Source organism: Dipodomys merriami, unplaced genomic scaffold, assembly GCF_024711535.1.
Source record: "Dipodomys merriami isolate MVZ:Mamm:240054 unplaced genomic scaffold, mDipMer1.0.p SCAF_15, whole genome shotgun sequence".
Classification (NCBI taxonomy): Eukaryota; Metazoa; Chordata; class Mammalia; order Rodentia; family Heteromyidae; genus Dipodomys; species Dipodomys merriami.
This window is the reverse complement of record NW_027202826.1, coordinates 30,882,783-30,899,305: the sequence shown is the minus strand read 5'-3', so window position 1 is coordinate 30,899,305 and position 16,523 is coordinate 30,882,783. Positions and strand designations below refer to the sequence as shown.

General features: G+C 42.8%; 1 protein-coding gene across 3 annotated transcripts in view; it reads left to right on the top strand.

Annotated features, from left to right (window-relative positions):
* The window catches only part of LOC138826799 (rho GTPase-activating protein 20-like), a 35,036-nt gene extending 30,204 nt beyond the window's left edge, over window positions 1–4,832 (top strand). For all 3 annotated transcript variants that reach the window (XM_070022046.1, XM_070022045.1, XM_070022044.1), the window contains 2 exons: window positions 1,160–1,241; window positions 4,418–4,832. In XM_070022046.1, coding sequence (XP_069878147.1) covers window positions 1,160–1,231 — 72 coding nt within the window. In that variant the 3' untranslated portion in view covers window positions 1,232–1,241; window positions 4,418–4,832. The remainder of the gene's footprint in view (window positions 1–1,159; window positions 1,242–4,417) is intronic.
* The last annotated feature ends 11,691 nt before the right edge of the window (window positions 4,833–16,523 follow it).

Genomic DNA, 16,523 nt, shown 5'->3' with positions numbered 1-16,523 from the left:
AGTCTAGGCTGACAAACGCTTGGGAAGAAAGCAGGATGACAATGGTGACAGTGAGTCCATCCAGCAAAGTTCAGCTCTCTTCTTGCCATTGTGCCTCTGTGATCCCTGGATATTTTTCAAGCTAGTGTCTTCCTCTTTACAATGTAGGTGGAGATCCTGCCCAGTGCTCTGTTCATGTCCAGACACTTGCTGATAAGAAGGGGATTTAACCATGAAGGCTAGGATCTCTATCCTATGCCTAGGCTCCCACTATCAGTTGTTTTTATTCAGAGAAATATTGGTCCCTGTTGATAAGTCATCAGATTCCCATTTGTAAAGAGTATCATCTAATAACTTGTACTGATCTAGTCCATAGAGTGAGATAGAGAGTTGAGAGGAACAGACTAGAATCCTTCAGTATTCTCTGAGCTCAGCTCCTTATGATTACCTCCCACTAATGAAAGGTCTGCAACTTTTCCTCCCAAATACACCCAACTGAAGGGAAAGATTCTTCAGGGATTTTTGAGAGATGCCTAACATATAATCAATATATTGTATTCCTCATTCACAACACAAAATAGAAACTAGTGAACTATTCTAAAATGTCTGCACATAAACAGAGGGTATATGAGACCAGGGCAGTTGCCAGGCTCACCCTGCCACAGGGTTGAGGCCCAGCAGTGTGGAGCAGGGATTGCAGCTGCATGACACAGAGCTCCTCTGCAGGGGCTCTTCCTTCCCCACAGCTCCACACACAAGCTGGCCTGAGTTTAAGGCAGGGCACTTTGGAAGGGAATTTCATCAGTTCATTCTATTCAATGATTTTCTTTTCAACATTAGTATATACAACAGTAAGTAAAACATTCTATTTAGAGGTATAACAATGATGCCATAAGGAATATATAATTTTGGATATTACAAAGATGTTGGCAGTTTAGCAAAGTGACTCACTATGCCTTTAGTCCATTCATTGTGTTTCAAACTCTGGTCTATAAACACCATCCATAGGTTGAAAATTGTGTCTTTGACAAAAGTGGCTTATACATCGCTTCTAATTTAAATTCTGAGTTTCTCCCAACATTCCTCAATCCTCTGTGTGTTTGCTCCAAGATTCACATATCAGAGGATTCATAACTGCCAGAAGACAAGAGAAGTGTTCATGTCTCCTTTTGTGTTACAGGTTGCCCTGGTCCAGTTTTTGATTGAAAATGCTCACAAAATATTTGCCAAAGACTTCACTCCTGTCTCTTAGGAGAGTTCAGGTACTGTGGAAATGTCAGGTGGCCTCAGGAAGCAGGAACAATTTAAATGAACAGTTGAACTGCCCTTGGGGAGGAGAAGCAGGGAGGCTGCCCAGGCTTGGGAGATGGTTTAGGCCATGGCTAATCCAGAAGATTCTGTCCTGAGGGGAATGTTGCAGGCCAGGTCACCACCTCTTTCTCTTCCCAAAGGTGATCACAGCTCATTACCCTGTCAGGAGACCAAAGCCATGGCAAGAGGTGTCTGTTTTCAAAAGGCAATCTAATTGTGCAGTCTCACAATTAGTTTCTTTCAGCTCTCAAATCAAGCAGGATCATGTCAGAATCTGAAGATTCCTTTCAGATAATTTGTGAAAAAAAATAATTTTACCAATTGAATAAATTTAATAGCGGTTTCTTAGAAAATCCAGGTCTGAATTGTTAATGGTAGCTAATTATAGCTTCTTCCCCAGGATTCATCTCAGAAATTGAGCTTAGATTCAGAACCTCAGGACTTCTATCACATATTTTTATTTTGCACTTTCATGTTCTTTTGGTGTTTATCTCATTGCTTTGGGAAAGTCTTTAGAGTAGTTCACCACTCTCTGGAAAACAAGTATTTTCCTGTGACCTTCTCCAATGTTAACATTTTGTCAATATAATGTAGTTACTACTGGTGTAAGAGAAGTTAGATACCCAAATGGTATTATTTGGTCATGGCAGGCTGTCAGATTTATGGCAATGTCCCTGTGAACTCCATTACTTTATACAATAAACATGTTATAATAACAATGTGAATGTGGATAGAGACTCTGCAGGTGACAGTCCACATGATCCCTCAAATTTAGCTTGGTTGTGAAAGGCTTTAAATGAAATCTGGAGGGGCTGATGAATTTGAATTTCTGTCTTCTACTTACCACTCTGGGAAAGTTTCCCGTCTTCTACCTTCTGTTAATTTCTCCAATCAAGCAAGGATTTTCTTTGTTTGTTTTAAGACATGGTGACTGGATCCATGGCCTGGCCAGACAGGTGTTCTACACTATGCACTGACAAGAAGCATATGCTTGCCAGGATTCTGGGAGCCTTAAAGGCCTGGGGAGTGTGGATGAGAGGTTCCCATCCCTGCTGTGTGAAGATCCAAAGAGCAGTTCATTTGTAATAAGCCAAAGAGGAAGCAACACAGAATCCTCCATGGGCACAAAGTCAAACAGCCTGCCCTGGGTCATTGAAGAAAGTTATCTGAGAGCATGAAAGTAGTGAAAGGAACTCACCAAAAGTGAGGATGAAAAGGATTCTGAATAATAGGGGAATGTAATTAAAAAAGTGAGCAGTCTATGAATGTATAGAAAACCAAAATGAAACTCTTGCCAATTAGTTTTAAGCTAATTGAAAAGAGAAACAAGTGGGTGTCAGTATCTCTCCTAGAATCCCAGTTACTCAGGAGGCTGAAGTCTAAGAGAGTCTGAGAGTTTTTGCTTGAAGCAAGTGCTCAACCCCTTGAGCTACAGCTACACTTTGGGTTTTTTGTTGTGTTTACCTTTTTTTCAGGAGTAGGTCTAGAACTTTGAGGCTGGGGGATATCACTGGGATAATTTTGCTGCAGGTGAGGACTTTACCAGTTGATTTACAGCACCATTTCCAGGTTTTGATGCAACTAATTGGAGATAAGAGTCACAGACTTTCCTTTCCAGGATGGCTTCAAACCAGGATTGGAAGATCTCAGCCCCTTGATTAGCTAGGATTACAGGCATGAGCCACCACTGGCACCTGGCAACTGGCTTTCCTGGTAGTTAACTGGAGATAAGAGTCTCAAAAGATTCCTCACCTCAGTATGCTCAGACCTCAGTATGCTGAGTAGCTCAAATTAACATTATAGGCTACAACTGACACCTGACTTGTGGATTTTCTCCTCCCTTTCAAGACCATCTACATTGCATTCTCGGGTGGTTTCTGGCATGTTTCCTCTGTATCCCAATGTAGATAGTTGATCCTCTTTGTTAAGACACTTATTTTCTGTGATATTATCCCCCAAATCAGCAGTTCTCTTTAGCACACTTTCAGTGAACCTCAGTCAATTGTCTGAACACATTAAAGGAGAATTCCAGAAACAAACAATGCATAGTTTGTAAATTGCACAGAATCTGAGCAGTGTGCTGAACCTCACTGTCTCTGCAGTGCCGTGTGTACCAGAATGTGAATCGTACCTCATCCAGGGCACCTCATCCAGCCACCGGGCCTTTAGTCCCTTAGAAGCCCTCCTGTCACCAGGTCACATTCTGTGTGGCAGTACCTGGAAGACCTGTGTATTCCTGTAGTGGTTCACCTGAGAAAGTGGGTTGGCACTATAGCACAAGAGTGGTCCAGCCCACCACTCAGAAAGGGCAAAGAGGGGCCAGAAAACACTTCTTTATGTGTAATGTGAGATCAAGTGACACATTATGAGACTGATCTGCATCACACTCTTTCATTATAATCCAATGTGATGAGTGTTTTTATCTAATCTTTTTTTTTTTTTTTTTTTTTTTTTGTCACTTGAGGGGCCTGAACTCTGGGCCTGGGCACTGTCCCTCAGCTTTTCAGCTCAAGGCTAGCGCCCTACCACTAGAGTCACAGTGCCAATTCCGGCTTTTTCTGCAAATATGTTTCTGAGGAATGGAGCCCAGGACCGCATGCATGCAAGGCAAGCACTCAACCACTGAGTGACCTTGCCAGCCCCTCTAATCTATTCTTAATGTCCTAGTGCTCTTAATGTATACTAGGCCTTAGTAAACCTATGCAGAGGAATGACCATGCTAAATATGTGCGTATGCACTGTATTTGTGGGTAGATATATATAGTATATATAATACAATGTGCAATATTATATATTCTATTCTATACCATGTGATCTCAGCACCAGTCCTTGGCTCACAAGCATATTTGCCCCACCAGTATTTAGCCTGCTATTTAAATGTCACCCTGTAAATATCAACCTTATGGGAAACTCTGTGTTCATTTATCCTGAAGGTAATGCCTGGATAAGATCTGTTAAAAATATTCAAATCCTTTCATAATAGTCGGTTTAAATCCATGACTGCAGCCTAGTGTATTTTTTTACTTTAAATTGCAACTCTACTCAACACATATGACCCCTGACTATTGAGCCTTCTCTAGTCAATTTGTTATAACTGTATTTACATAGTATTAATTATTTTGTCTAGTTATATTCCAGTGATTGAATGCATACAGAGAGATGTCCTTGGCTTCTATGCAAGTATTCACCATTTTATGCCACACAACTCTACTCACCACACTCTTTCAAGTAGAGATAAAAATTCTCATCGCCTACACTGAGCAGCCTGTCTTCCAATCATGTTCTTCAGATGGCATCCTTCTGACTAGCCAGAATTACATGCAGGAAACACTGACGCTTGTCTTCTATGTTCTCTTACATATCTTGTCAACTCTTACAAAATGAAATAAAATCTACGGGACCCTCAAACTGTGAAAAGATCCCAATTGTCTAGTTGTGTGGGAAAAAAGGCTGAATACCTTTCTGATACTAATCACTACCAAACTGGCAATAACACTGCATATGTATCAATCAGTTATGCTTTGTGATGTTATAAATAAACATTTCTAAAATCAAAGTAATGGTCATTGGTATGGGTATCTACTTCATTCTAGAAATAGGTGAATTGTCTTAGCAAATTATCTCTCAAGTCAGGAACTGGTGGCTCATATCTGTCATTCTACCAACTCAAGAGGCTGAGATCGAGGGATACTGTTCCTAGCCAGTCTGTGCGGGAAAGTGGTTGAGACACATCTCCATCTCACCACTAAAAACCAGGAAGGAGAGCTGTGGCTCAAGCAGCAAAATGCTAGTCCTTAGCAACATGTGTTTAGCAAAAGGACTCCAACCCTGAGTTCCTTAGAGCACATGGGCAGCAAAGATGGCACTGAGAGGGGGTTGAATGGGCAGAGCCCAGTTTACTGTAGAGCACATGGGCAGCCAAGATGGCGCTGGGAGAGAGTAGAGTGGGCAGAGCCCAATTGATCTTCCAATCAGTGCCTAACCAGCCAGTGAAGGCTCAGGTGCATGATGGGCTGTGACTTGACAGTGATTGGTTCCTCTTCCTCCTTGCCATGCCACCTGCCCTGTTTGGCTTTCAAAAGGGCTGCTCTCTGTTAATAAATGAGTTTTCTACCTGCTGGATTTGGCTCCCCACTGTGTCTGATTATCTCCCGGGCTGAGGGAGGCTGGGGAATGGGCGAGCACAGCACTTACCTTTCCTCGGACCCCGTCCATCTTTTGTGGGATGGAAGAAGACCCAACATCTGGGGCCCAACGTGGGGCCCGAAAGGAAAAGATACAGGCTGAGGCTAAGCGGTCTCTCTAAGTGAAACCCTAAATATGGGTAATGCTATATCACAGAAGAAGGAGGAGAAGGCAACATTAGGCATACAAGGAGTACAGGAGAACTTGGGAAGTGAGAAGGAAAAAAAGGAAAAATTGATCGAGAACTCACTGAAACGTGCACAATGGAAGTCAAAACGAGGGTAAAAGATACCCCTTCTGACCCAGCTGATACTGATGGTCCTAGGCCCCCTCCTCCCTATTCCCCCAATTGGAGGGGAGGTATGGAGCCCTACGAGACCTTCGAGAGGGACTTGCAAGACCCAGACCCCTACCAACCTTCCATGGAGGGTCCAAGGGCCAGAAAGTAACCTACTCGGAGACCTCCTCTGGAAAGAAGGACCACTCCAGAGCCCCGACTCTAGGCCACAGGATTCGCTTCCCCAAGCATATCCGGTCAACCTGGCACCAGGAGCTAACAGGCCCTTGGAATAGTATCCATGGGAAGCTAAGGATCTTAAAGAGCTCCACAAGGTGGTGGCGGAGGATGGCCTGAACTCTCCCTGGGCCCAGACCCTATTATAAGACATTGCCTATCACCCATGTGTCCCTAAGGACTGGATGGATGTGGCCAAAGCCATTCTTACTAGTTCTCAGTTTATTAAATGGTGTGCTTTCTTTAAGGAGGAATGCAGAATGCGAGCCGAGAGTAACCAGCAGGCTCAACCCGCAATATCTATTACTTATGCCATGTTAGCAGGAACGGGGGAAGCCTACTCCACCGGTGTCCAACAGGCCGCAATACCTGGCCCGTACTGTCACCAGGTGAGGCAGGCAGGACTTGTTGCCTGGTACAAACTAGATAATGGGCCCACTGAGTCACCCATGGCAGGAGTGAGGCAAAAACCGGGAGAGCCTCTACTTGATTTCATAGACCGAGTCCAACAGAGCATTCACTGCAAGCTGCCCACAGGGAACCTCCGAGATCAGTTTGTAAAGCTGCTGGTCTGGGAAGGGATGAATGCAGACCACCACATGGCCTGCGGGGGGATTGAGAGAGAGTTCCCTGGGCAGATGGGTGGTGGCCTCCCAGGATGTGGGAACACAACAGCACCAGTCCCAATCACTAGCTTTAGCTTTACAGGCTCAGGCATCTACAATGACTGAGGCTATTACTCGGGCGCTGGCAGCCCAGGGCCAAGGAACCCCAAGACTACCGGGGAGAGGGACTGGTTTTTTTTTTTTTTTTTGGGTCCGGTCGTGGGGCCTGAACTCTGGGCCTGGGCACTGTCCCTCAGCTCTTCAGCTCAAGGCTAGCGCTCTACCGCTTGAGCCACAGCTCCACTTCCGGCTTTTTTCTTTTTGCTTATGTGGTGCTGAGGAATCGAACCCAGGGCCTCATGCATGCAAGGCAAGCACTCTACCACTGAGCCACCTTCCCAGCCCCAAGGGGGGGGACTTGCTTTTAATGCGGGGAGGAGGGGCACTTTAAGAGGGACTGTTTTCTACATGTAGTTACCAATTTTGCCAGCACCATTTACTGAAGAGGCTGTCTTTCTTCCATTCTATTGTTTTAGCATCCTTATCGAAGATTAGATGGCTATAGGTCTGTAGGTTCATTTCTGGGTTTTCAATTCTATTCCATTGGTCCTGAGGTCTGTTCTTATGCCAATACCAAGCTTTTTTGATTACTATGGCTTTATAGTAGAGTTTGAAATTTGGTATTGATATTCCTCCAGCAGTGTTCTTTCCGTTGAGAAGTGTTTTTGCTATTCGGGGTCTTTTATTGTTCCATATGAATTTTTGGATTGCCTCTTCTATTTCCTTGAAGAATGAGGGTGGAATTTTGATAGGTATTGCATTGAATTTGTAGATAGCCTTGGGAAGTATTGCCATTTTCACGATGTTAATCTTGCCAATCCAGGAGCATGGGAGGTTTTGCTCTGTGTTGATTTCCTTTTTCAAGATTTTAAAGTTTTCATCATAGAGGTCCTTCACTTCTTTAGTTAAGTTAATTCCTAGGTATTTTATTTTTTTGTGGGGCTATTACAAATGGAGTTGCTTTCCTAATTTCAGCCACACTTTTCTCATTGTTGGCATACAGAAAAGCCATTGATTTTGGGGGGTTAATTTTATAACCTGCTACTTTGCCAAAGTTTTGAATCAGCTTGAGTAATTTAGGAGTGGAGTCTATGGGATTCTTTAAATACCAGATCATGTCATCTGCAAAGAGGGAGAGTTTTATTTCTTCTTTCCCTATTTGGGTCCCCTTTATGTCTGCATCTTGTCTTATTGCTGTAGCTAGGCATTCTAATACTAGATTGAAGAGAAGTGGAGAGAGTGGGCATCCTTGTCTTGTTCCTGAGTTAAGAGGAAATGGCTTTAGTTTTTCACCATTGAGTATAATGCTGGCTGTAGGTTTGTCATATACAGCCTTTATTGTATTGAGGAATGTTCCATGGATTCCTAATTTTAAAGCTAGATCCTTATATATCACCCTGCACCAGAATCAACTCCAAATGGATCAAAGACCTTGAACTCAAAGCAGACACTCTGAAAACATTACAGGATGGAATAGGAGAAACCCTAGGTCTCCTTGGCTCAGGCCGAAATTTTCTGAATAGAGACCCGGAAACACAACAAATCAAAGAAAGGTTGGACAAATGGGATTGCATAAGGTTGCAGAGCTTCTGCAGGGCAAATGACATAGCTAGCAAGATCAATAGAAAGCCCAACGATTGGGAGAAGATCTTTACTAGCCATACAACGGACAAGGGTCTCATATCTAAAATATACTTGGAACTCAAAAAATTAAACCACCCAACAACAAATCCTCAAAGAAACAACTGCCCAATAAATAAGTGGGCGAAAGACTTAAAGAGAAGCTTCTCTGAAGAAGAAAGAAGGATGGCCATTAGACACATGAAGAAATGTTCAACATCCCTAGCCATAAAAGAAATGCAAATCAAAACAACATTGAGATATCACCTCACTCCAGTTAGAACAGCAAAAATCAAGAACTCTAACAACAACAGATGCTGGAGGGGATGTGGACAGAAAGGAACCTTACTTCATTGTTGGTGGGAATGTAAACTTGTTCAACCACTTTGGAAAGCAGTATGGAGGTTCCTCAAAAGACTTCACATAGATCTCCCCAATGATCCAGCAATCGCACTTTTGGGCATTTACCCAAATGTATACAAACAAGACCACACTAAAGCTACCAGCACAACTATGTTTATTGCAGCATTATTTACCATAGCTAAGATATGGAACCAACCCAGAAGCCCCTCAGTAGATGAATGGATCAAGAAAATGTGGTATATATACACAATGGAATTCTATGCCTCCATCAGAAAGAATGACATTTCCCCATTTGTTAGGAAATGGAAAGGCTTGGAAAAAATTATATTAAGTGAAGTAAGCCAGGCCCAAAGAAACATAGGTCCCATGGTTTCCCTTATTTGCAATATCTAGTATAGGTATGAGTCAAGCGGAAAAGATCAGATAATGTGATGTTAGGAAAACGAACCCTTAAATATGTATTTTAATGTTTTCGTTTCTTTCATGCATGTGTTTCTAATGCATTTATAAGATTATTTCTTTGTTGCTTTGTATGTCCCTCCCCCACAGTGTAACCCCCGCTTTCACTTTATTTGATGTCAGTATAACATGTGGAGGAGAGGGGGACAAACAAGTCGTTTAAGGATTCAGGTGGACCTGTTGTAACAAGGAGAATTACAAAATGTCATGTCAAAGCAAGCTTTACAATGTCGGAGTGGGGGGGAGGGGGGTATGATTGGGTGAGGGGGAGGGGGGAGGCTGGGAAGGGAGGTGAAGGGTAAACAAAGGAGGAGGCTGCAATGCTTGGTAAGAAATGTATGCATTATCCTGCCAATGTAATTGTAACCCCTCTGTACAGTATGTTCTCAAATAAAATAAAATTAAAAAAAAAAAAAAGAGGAACTGTTTACAACAATCTCCTGCCAATAGGACTGAGGGCAAACAGCCCCCTACACCCTGCCCCAGGGGCATGGAGGGATACAAGTTTGATTTAGATGGGAAGTCTTTAAACTTGGGGAGGGGCAAACTCCAGCCCCATTAACTGAAGGAGGAACCCTCTCTGTTGTGAGGCCCAGGCAGCCTCATGGCAGGGTGACCCAGGCCCATTGGACTGTGCCCCTGGTGGACAGACTCCACCCTAAAATGAGTATTCTCATAGGCAGAAAGAGGTTTCACTGCTTAATTGACACTGGGGCAGACCGAACCATACTCAGGGAGGAGGAAGTGCCCTTGGACTGGAAGCTTGCACCTGGGCCCCCGATATTGGGGGTAGGGGGGCAACTCCCAGAGCAAAGAGAAGGTTGCCCTTATGACATGGACTAGCCCAGAGGGAGAACAGGGAAAGATATGCCCTTTAGTGGCAAAGAACCTCACTGCCAATTTACTAGGGCAAGATATGCTAAGACAAATGGATGCCGTGGTCACTAGACCATCGAGCATCCTATGATGATATCCTGGATGGGGAAGAAGCACAAAGGTTTAAACAGGATCTAGAGGGAGTTAAGGAGAGGGATTTTTTTAACTTTCATAATTACAGAGAAGAACATAGGGAACCCTCACGGGTGCACCCCCAATCCAAAAGGCCACTGCCCCCCGAGTACCTCCCATTAGGTGGAAGCCAGGAAGCCCAATCTGGGTGGAGCAGTGGCCATTGACCAAACCTAAACTTGAAGCCCTCCACCTTCTGGTGGAGGAACAGATAAACCTTGGGCATATTTGCCCTTCCATAAGTCCTTGGAACACACCCGTATTTGTTATTCAAAAAGCCTCTGGGGCTTTGCCTATGCTCCAAGACCTACATAAGGTAAATGAAAGGATGGAGCTAGTAGGAACGCCCCTAAGAGGTATGCCCTGGACTCCTGCTATACCTTCAGAATATACCTTGGTTGTGATTGATATTAAAGATTGTATTTTTTTTCTATCTCTCTGCATCCAGATGACTGCGAGAAGTTTGCTTTCTCTATACCTTCTCTTAATTTTTCCCAGGCTGATCTGAGGTTTGAATGGACGGTGCTGCCACAGGATATGGCCAATAGTCTGGCCTTCTGCCAACAATACTTGGCCACAATTTTAGGGCCTTGCTGGGTTCAGATACCTCCCTTGCCTATGCCTACATGGATGATATAATTCTGGGGCACCAAGATCCAAGCTGCCTGGAGGGCCTTTTGGCCCAGGTTCTCGCCAAAATTCAAAAGGTAGCTCCTTTTAAGGTGCTCGGGACCCCCCCTTACCTTGACACAGGCCAGCCCCCTTAAGCCTTTGCTGGATATCCCAGCCTCTCTGACCTTAACCCAACTTCAGAGTCTTTTAGGGGAAATCAATTGGCTGTTGCCATGGGTTTCTGTCCCTAAAGATAGTCTTGTGCCCTTATTTGCCCTGCTAAAAGACAGGATGTCACAAGAAGTTAATTACAATTACAATATAAGGAAATGCTGGCCATAATTACGGCCCTTCAGGACATTCAAAAACCCTTTAATTTGGATTCTGATAGCCAATAAAACAAAAAAGGGGGAGTTAGCCCCCATATACAGTTACAGATAGCTTTGTTTACCATTAACATTTTAACTTTTTCAAAAGGGGCAACTGAATCCAGATTTCAGAAGCACTGGGGACAACTAAACCCTAAGCCCCAAGTGAAAGTCAGGTGGAAGGACCCCCTGACACAACAATGGAGAGGACATGACCCCCTAGTTAATATGGGCAGGGGACTTGGATATGTTTTCCCCATAGGGGAGTCCACTCCCATTTGGATCCCTGCCAGGAACCTTAAGTTTTTACCCATTTCCTCTATACAGGAGGATGCCCAAGAATAAGCTAACCAACAAGGAAAGAAAAACGGCCATGGCCAAGGCTTGTGTTTTAAAGACAAAAGCTAGAAAGACAATTACTAACCATCCCCAAGGGCAACCAGCCCTTGAGAAGCTCTTGTGTTCTCTAACAATTGCAGATGGCGATACTCCAGCTGTTGGCTGCCTTGACTCCCAATCCTGGGAATGGCCCTATGGAATCTGCATCAACCTCAACAGGTTACCTGGGCAGTGATCAACGCTGGCAATGCAGAAATCATCAATAGTACCACAAGAGAAGCTGTCCCTTCGACCTGGTGGCCTGACCTTCATTTTGATCACCACCCTACGGACTGTTTAATATTTTTTAGGAGTTAATTATTTTAATGTTACCTGCTTTAATTGTTCTTTTGCTAAATGCTTGTGTAGCGGCATTGAATCCATACTTATTGTTAAACAACCACCTTTTGTTATGCTTCCAGTTTAGATCTTGTCCAACTGATGTTTATTACTGTGCTAGGTGGGGATGTGAGGTAACTGGGATGGGCTCTTGGATCATGCACAAGGGCCCTCCCTATCCTAGTCTGGCGAATCTCGACTCCCAGACTTGCCTCGAACCCCCTGCATAGCCAATGCTATCCTTACCAATGTAATCCTGTTAAAACAACCTTTACAGAGGAGGGAAAAGGATAACTAACTGGGAGATGGGTCTGCCATTAAAACAAATCTTGATCAATATTACCCCTTCCACTGTTCTCCCTCCTCTCTCCCAACTCCTTCCCTCAATTTTTCTAGTTGCATTTTCACCTATGTATATATTTAATTGAATGTTATGACTGGTTTTGTTCATCATTCCTCTCTCTATTCATCCCTTCTCCCTCCCCCATTTTATTTTGCTAGTCCTGGGTCTTGAATTCAGGGCCTGGGTGCTATCCCTGAGTCTCTTTGTTCTTTTTTGGTATTTTTTTTTATTGTAAAGACAATGTACAGAGAGGTTACAGTTACATAAGTAAGGTAATGAGTACATTTCTTATCAAACATTGTTTCTCCCTCCTTTGTTTTTCCCCCTACAATCCCTTCCCTCCTCATCTCCCTAATTCCCTCCACCCTCTTCCCCCAGACTTGCCTGGAACCCCCTGGGTAGCCAATGCTATCCTTACCAATGTAATCCTATTAAAACAACTTTTACAGAGGAGGGAAAAGGATAACTAACTGGGAGGTGGGTCTGCCATTAAAACAAAAAAAAGGGGGAATCTGTGGATTTGGCTCCCCGCTGTGTCTGAATATCTCCTGGCCTGAGGGAGGCTGGGGAAGGGGCAACCTTCCTCAGACCCGGTCTGTATTTTGTGGGACAGACAAAGACCCAACAGAGTTCTACTTTCAGAACCAGCACAAACACACACACACACACACACACACACACACACACACACACACACACACACACACCACATGTAAATATATCAATTGGCTTTCAATGATGACATTAATTTTCTATTTTATATTTACCGGAATATATTTCTATGTCTCTCATCTACCTATGTCTCTCATCTACATTTCTATATTTGTATATTCATTTTTATTACAAAAAATACTTGTCTGACTTTGAGGATATTGAACTTGGCAGTATGCTTTAAATTACCCAAGTCTTATAAAGACATAGTTTTCCAGGATCCAGTGGCTCATGTCTTTAATCCTACCTACTCAGGAAGCTGAGATCTGAGGATCATGGTTCAAAGCCATCCCCAGCAGGAAAATCCATGAGACTCTTTTTTTTTTTTTTTTTTTTTTTTTGGTCCAGTTGTGGGGCCTGAACTCTGGGCCTGGGCGCTGTCCCTCAGTTCTTCAGCTCAAGGCTAGCACTCTACCACTTGAGCCCCAGCGCCACTTCTGGCTTTTTTTCTTTTTGCTTATGTGGTGCTGAGGAATCGAACCCAGGGCCTCAGGCATGCAAGGCAAGCGCTCTACCACTGAGCCACCTTCCCAGCCCAATCCATGAGACTCTTATCTCTAATATAATACTCAAAAACCCAAAAACATCACCATGGCTCAAGTAGTAGAGCACTAGCTTTGATAAAAGAAGCTCAGGGACTGAACCCAGGCCCAGATTTTAAACACTAGGATTGTCAAAAGAAAAAAAAAGAAAAAAACAGAATCTCTCTTTTTCTCTCACTGTCTCTTTGTCTGTCTCTCTCTGTCTCTGTGTCTCTGGTCTCTGTGTCTGTCTCCTTCTCTTCCCTCTCTCGATCTCTGGTTTCTTGTACCTATCTCCCCACAGATCTCCTGAGAAAGAACTCAGAAATATGTTCACAGTTGCAGGCAAGGTTCTCACATACCTATCTTTAAATCACTACCCATGGATTGAGGAATATTCAGAACCAGAAGCAAATCAATTCCAGGATCCTCCTCCAGGCAATTGGCCAATACGTAGTCACAATGGGACCATGCAGACTAAATGCATGCCTCACCTTGTGTAGTCAGAAAACTACATTGCCAGGCTTCACTCTGAAATCCATCTTCCTGCCTCATTCTCTACAACTAGAACTCTCTATTCTTTCTTTGACCTCCCAGCAGCAGATGCACATGTTGCTTGGGTATTTTTGAAAATCATTGCTTCTTTTTCTCCAAAACTCTACTCCCCTCATTTATAAATTTGATTTAAATTCATGAGACTACATTTCCTGTACCATATATACAGATCAATTTAGAAGAATGAAGCCCTGTCATTTCTGGTAAGGTGCACAGCAGTGTGTAAAGTGAAATGTACCACACACGAAATGACAATCATCACACATTCTCTCATAGGCAGATGCTAGAGTTTATTTGAAAATATATCTTAAGTGTTAAAGATATAATGGAAAGTGGATGTCTAAAAAGGAAGGTGATACTTGGTCTGTGGGAGGTTGTATGCATGTATGAAAATATCCCAGTCATTTACAATCATTTGTCCAATAAATCTATTATTTAAAAAATGTAAAAACTAAGATGTCTCTGGAGATCACAGACTGCATGGTTTTGGTTTTTGTTTTGAAAGCTTTACTAAAATCTTAAGAAACTGAGAGATTTGAATGTCTGGCTTCTACTCACTTCTTCAGGAATTTCACAGCTCTGGTGCTTCCTTTTGACTTCTCCAATCCAGCAAGGTTGTTTGTTTGCATATTTGCTTTTCTTGAGACATAGTAACTCTATCCATGACTCTGCACAGGACAGAGCTTCTCCAATATCTACACCCTACAGGAAGCATAGGTCCCAAGATTGTGAGCGCCTGGTTAGTGGGAATGAGGGCTTTGCACCTGACTGGATGAAGATGGTTTGAGTTGCTTTATTTGCAGGAAGCCAAAGTGGAGGCAACACAAAAGTCCTAGGATGGGCAAAAGGTTAAACTAACTATTGGGTGTTCTTGAAGAAAATTATCCATATGAATGAAAGTTGCATGAAGAAAACTACTCAAATGTGGATAAGAAGTTTTAGAATAATAAGCATGTGACCAAAGTACATTATACAAGTGCATGTAAACCTCAAAATGAGACCATTTTCAGCATTGAAAAAGCTAATTTAAAAATTAGTTGTGGCAGTGTCTCTCTGAGTTATATAAGCTTAAGTAGTCAAGCGAGCCTGATTTGAGGATCATGATGTGAAGTGGGCTGGGCAGGAAATCCAAGAGGCACTGATCTACAAAAAGTAGCCTCCACCCCCAATAAAAAAGAGCTTGAAGTGGAGCTGTGGATCAAGTGGTGAGAATGCTACCCTTAAGCAAAAGAAGGTCATGAACGTCACTGTGGCCATGAGTTCAAGTCAAAGGAGTTGTAAAAAGAAAATAAAGAAAGCCAGCAGGAAAGAAGCAAAGAGAAACACACAGAGTATAATAGAGGAGTGCCAAGGGAAAAAACACAGAAAGTAAAAAGAGAGACAGAAAGTTATACTGTACAAAAGTAAGCAAAAGAAAGAAGGAAAGAAGGAAGGTAGGAAGGAAGGAAGGAAAGAAGGAAGAAAAATGTATTAAATGATATTACTAAATTGCTTCAAAGAAATGAACTGATAAATGCCTTCAATAATAAGTATGAATATGCCCTTAAGAAAATGAAAGAAAAATGTAAAAATGAATTCTCTTGTATGGTCCAGATCATACAATAGTTTACAAAAGATAAGACTATAGAGCATAGATCAGATGAGCATGGACTAGGGGTGGTAATAGTGGGAGGTGTGGAGAGGTGGTGGGTGTGTCTGTGAAGAGGAAATAACCAGTGTGTCTCCAGTGGAATCACCCTGGCATCTGCTGTGTCTGCATGGAGGATCTGCTGCTTTGGTGTGGGTTTGGTTTCACCCAAGAGGATTCCTGATAAAAGCTTGGTCCCAGAGTCAGTGGGGAGAGATTTTGAGGTCTTTAGGAAGGGGAATATGTGGAAATATCATCCAGTGACAAGGAAGCTGCTCTCTGAATGAGAGAAATCTCTGGAGCTCTGGTTAGTTCTCTGGAGAGGATTGCATTACAAGAGCAACACCTGTCCTGCCCACTCTGCCCAGCACAGGCTGGCTCAGCACAGGCTCTCTCCACAGTGCTCTTGGTCTCTGAGACATGAGCCAGTCCAGGCCCCTGACCACAGGCCTAGTTTCAGAATACCATGATTTGGGACATTCTTCCTTCATGATTTTGAATTAAACAGCTATTCTGTGTTAAATATCCAGGCCCAGGCATACTTAGCGCACTGAAATTTCAATGAATATTCTGAGCTACGATGCAGTGCTATATTAAAGGGAAACACAAAATTATATGTAGTATGTGTATCAGTTCTAACAATTGCAAACATGTATTGGATTAGATTAGGAAGTTGAAAAGAGCTAATAAGAAAGGAAGAGGATATGTCAGCCTGGAAGTTATCAATTAAACTTCTTTTCTTTTTCTTTGTTAAATATCCAGGCCTTAGGCCTATTTAGAGCACTGAAATTTCAGTGAATATTCTGGGTTATGATTCAGGGCTATATTAAAGAAAATGCAAAAATGTATATAGTAGGTGTATTTGTTCTGATAATCACAAATATATATGTGTATGTGTTTATATTAAGTTGAAAAGAGCCAATCAGGAAATACAAGGATATGTTAGATTGGCAGTTATGGCATGA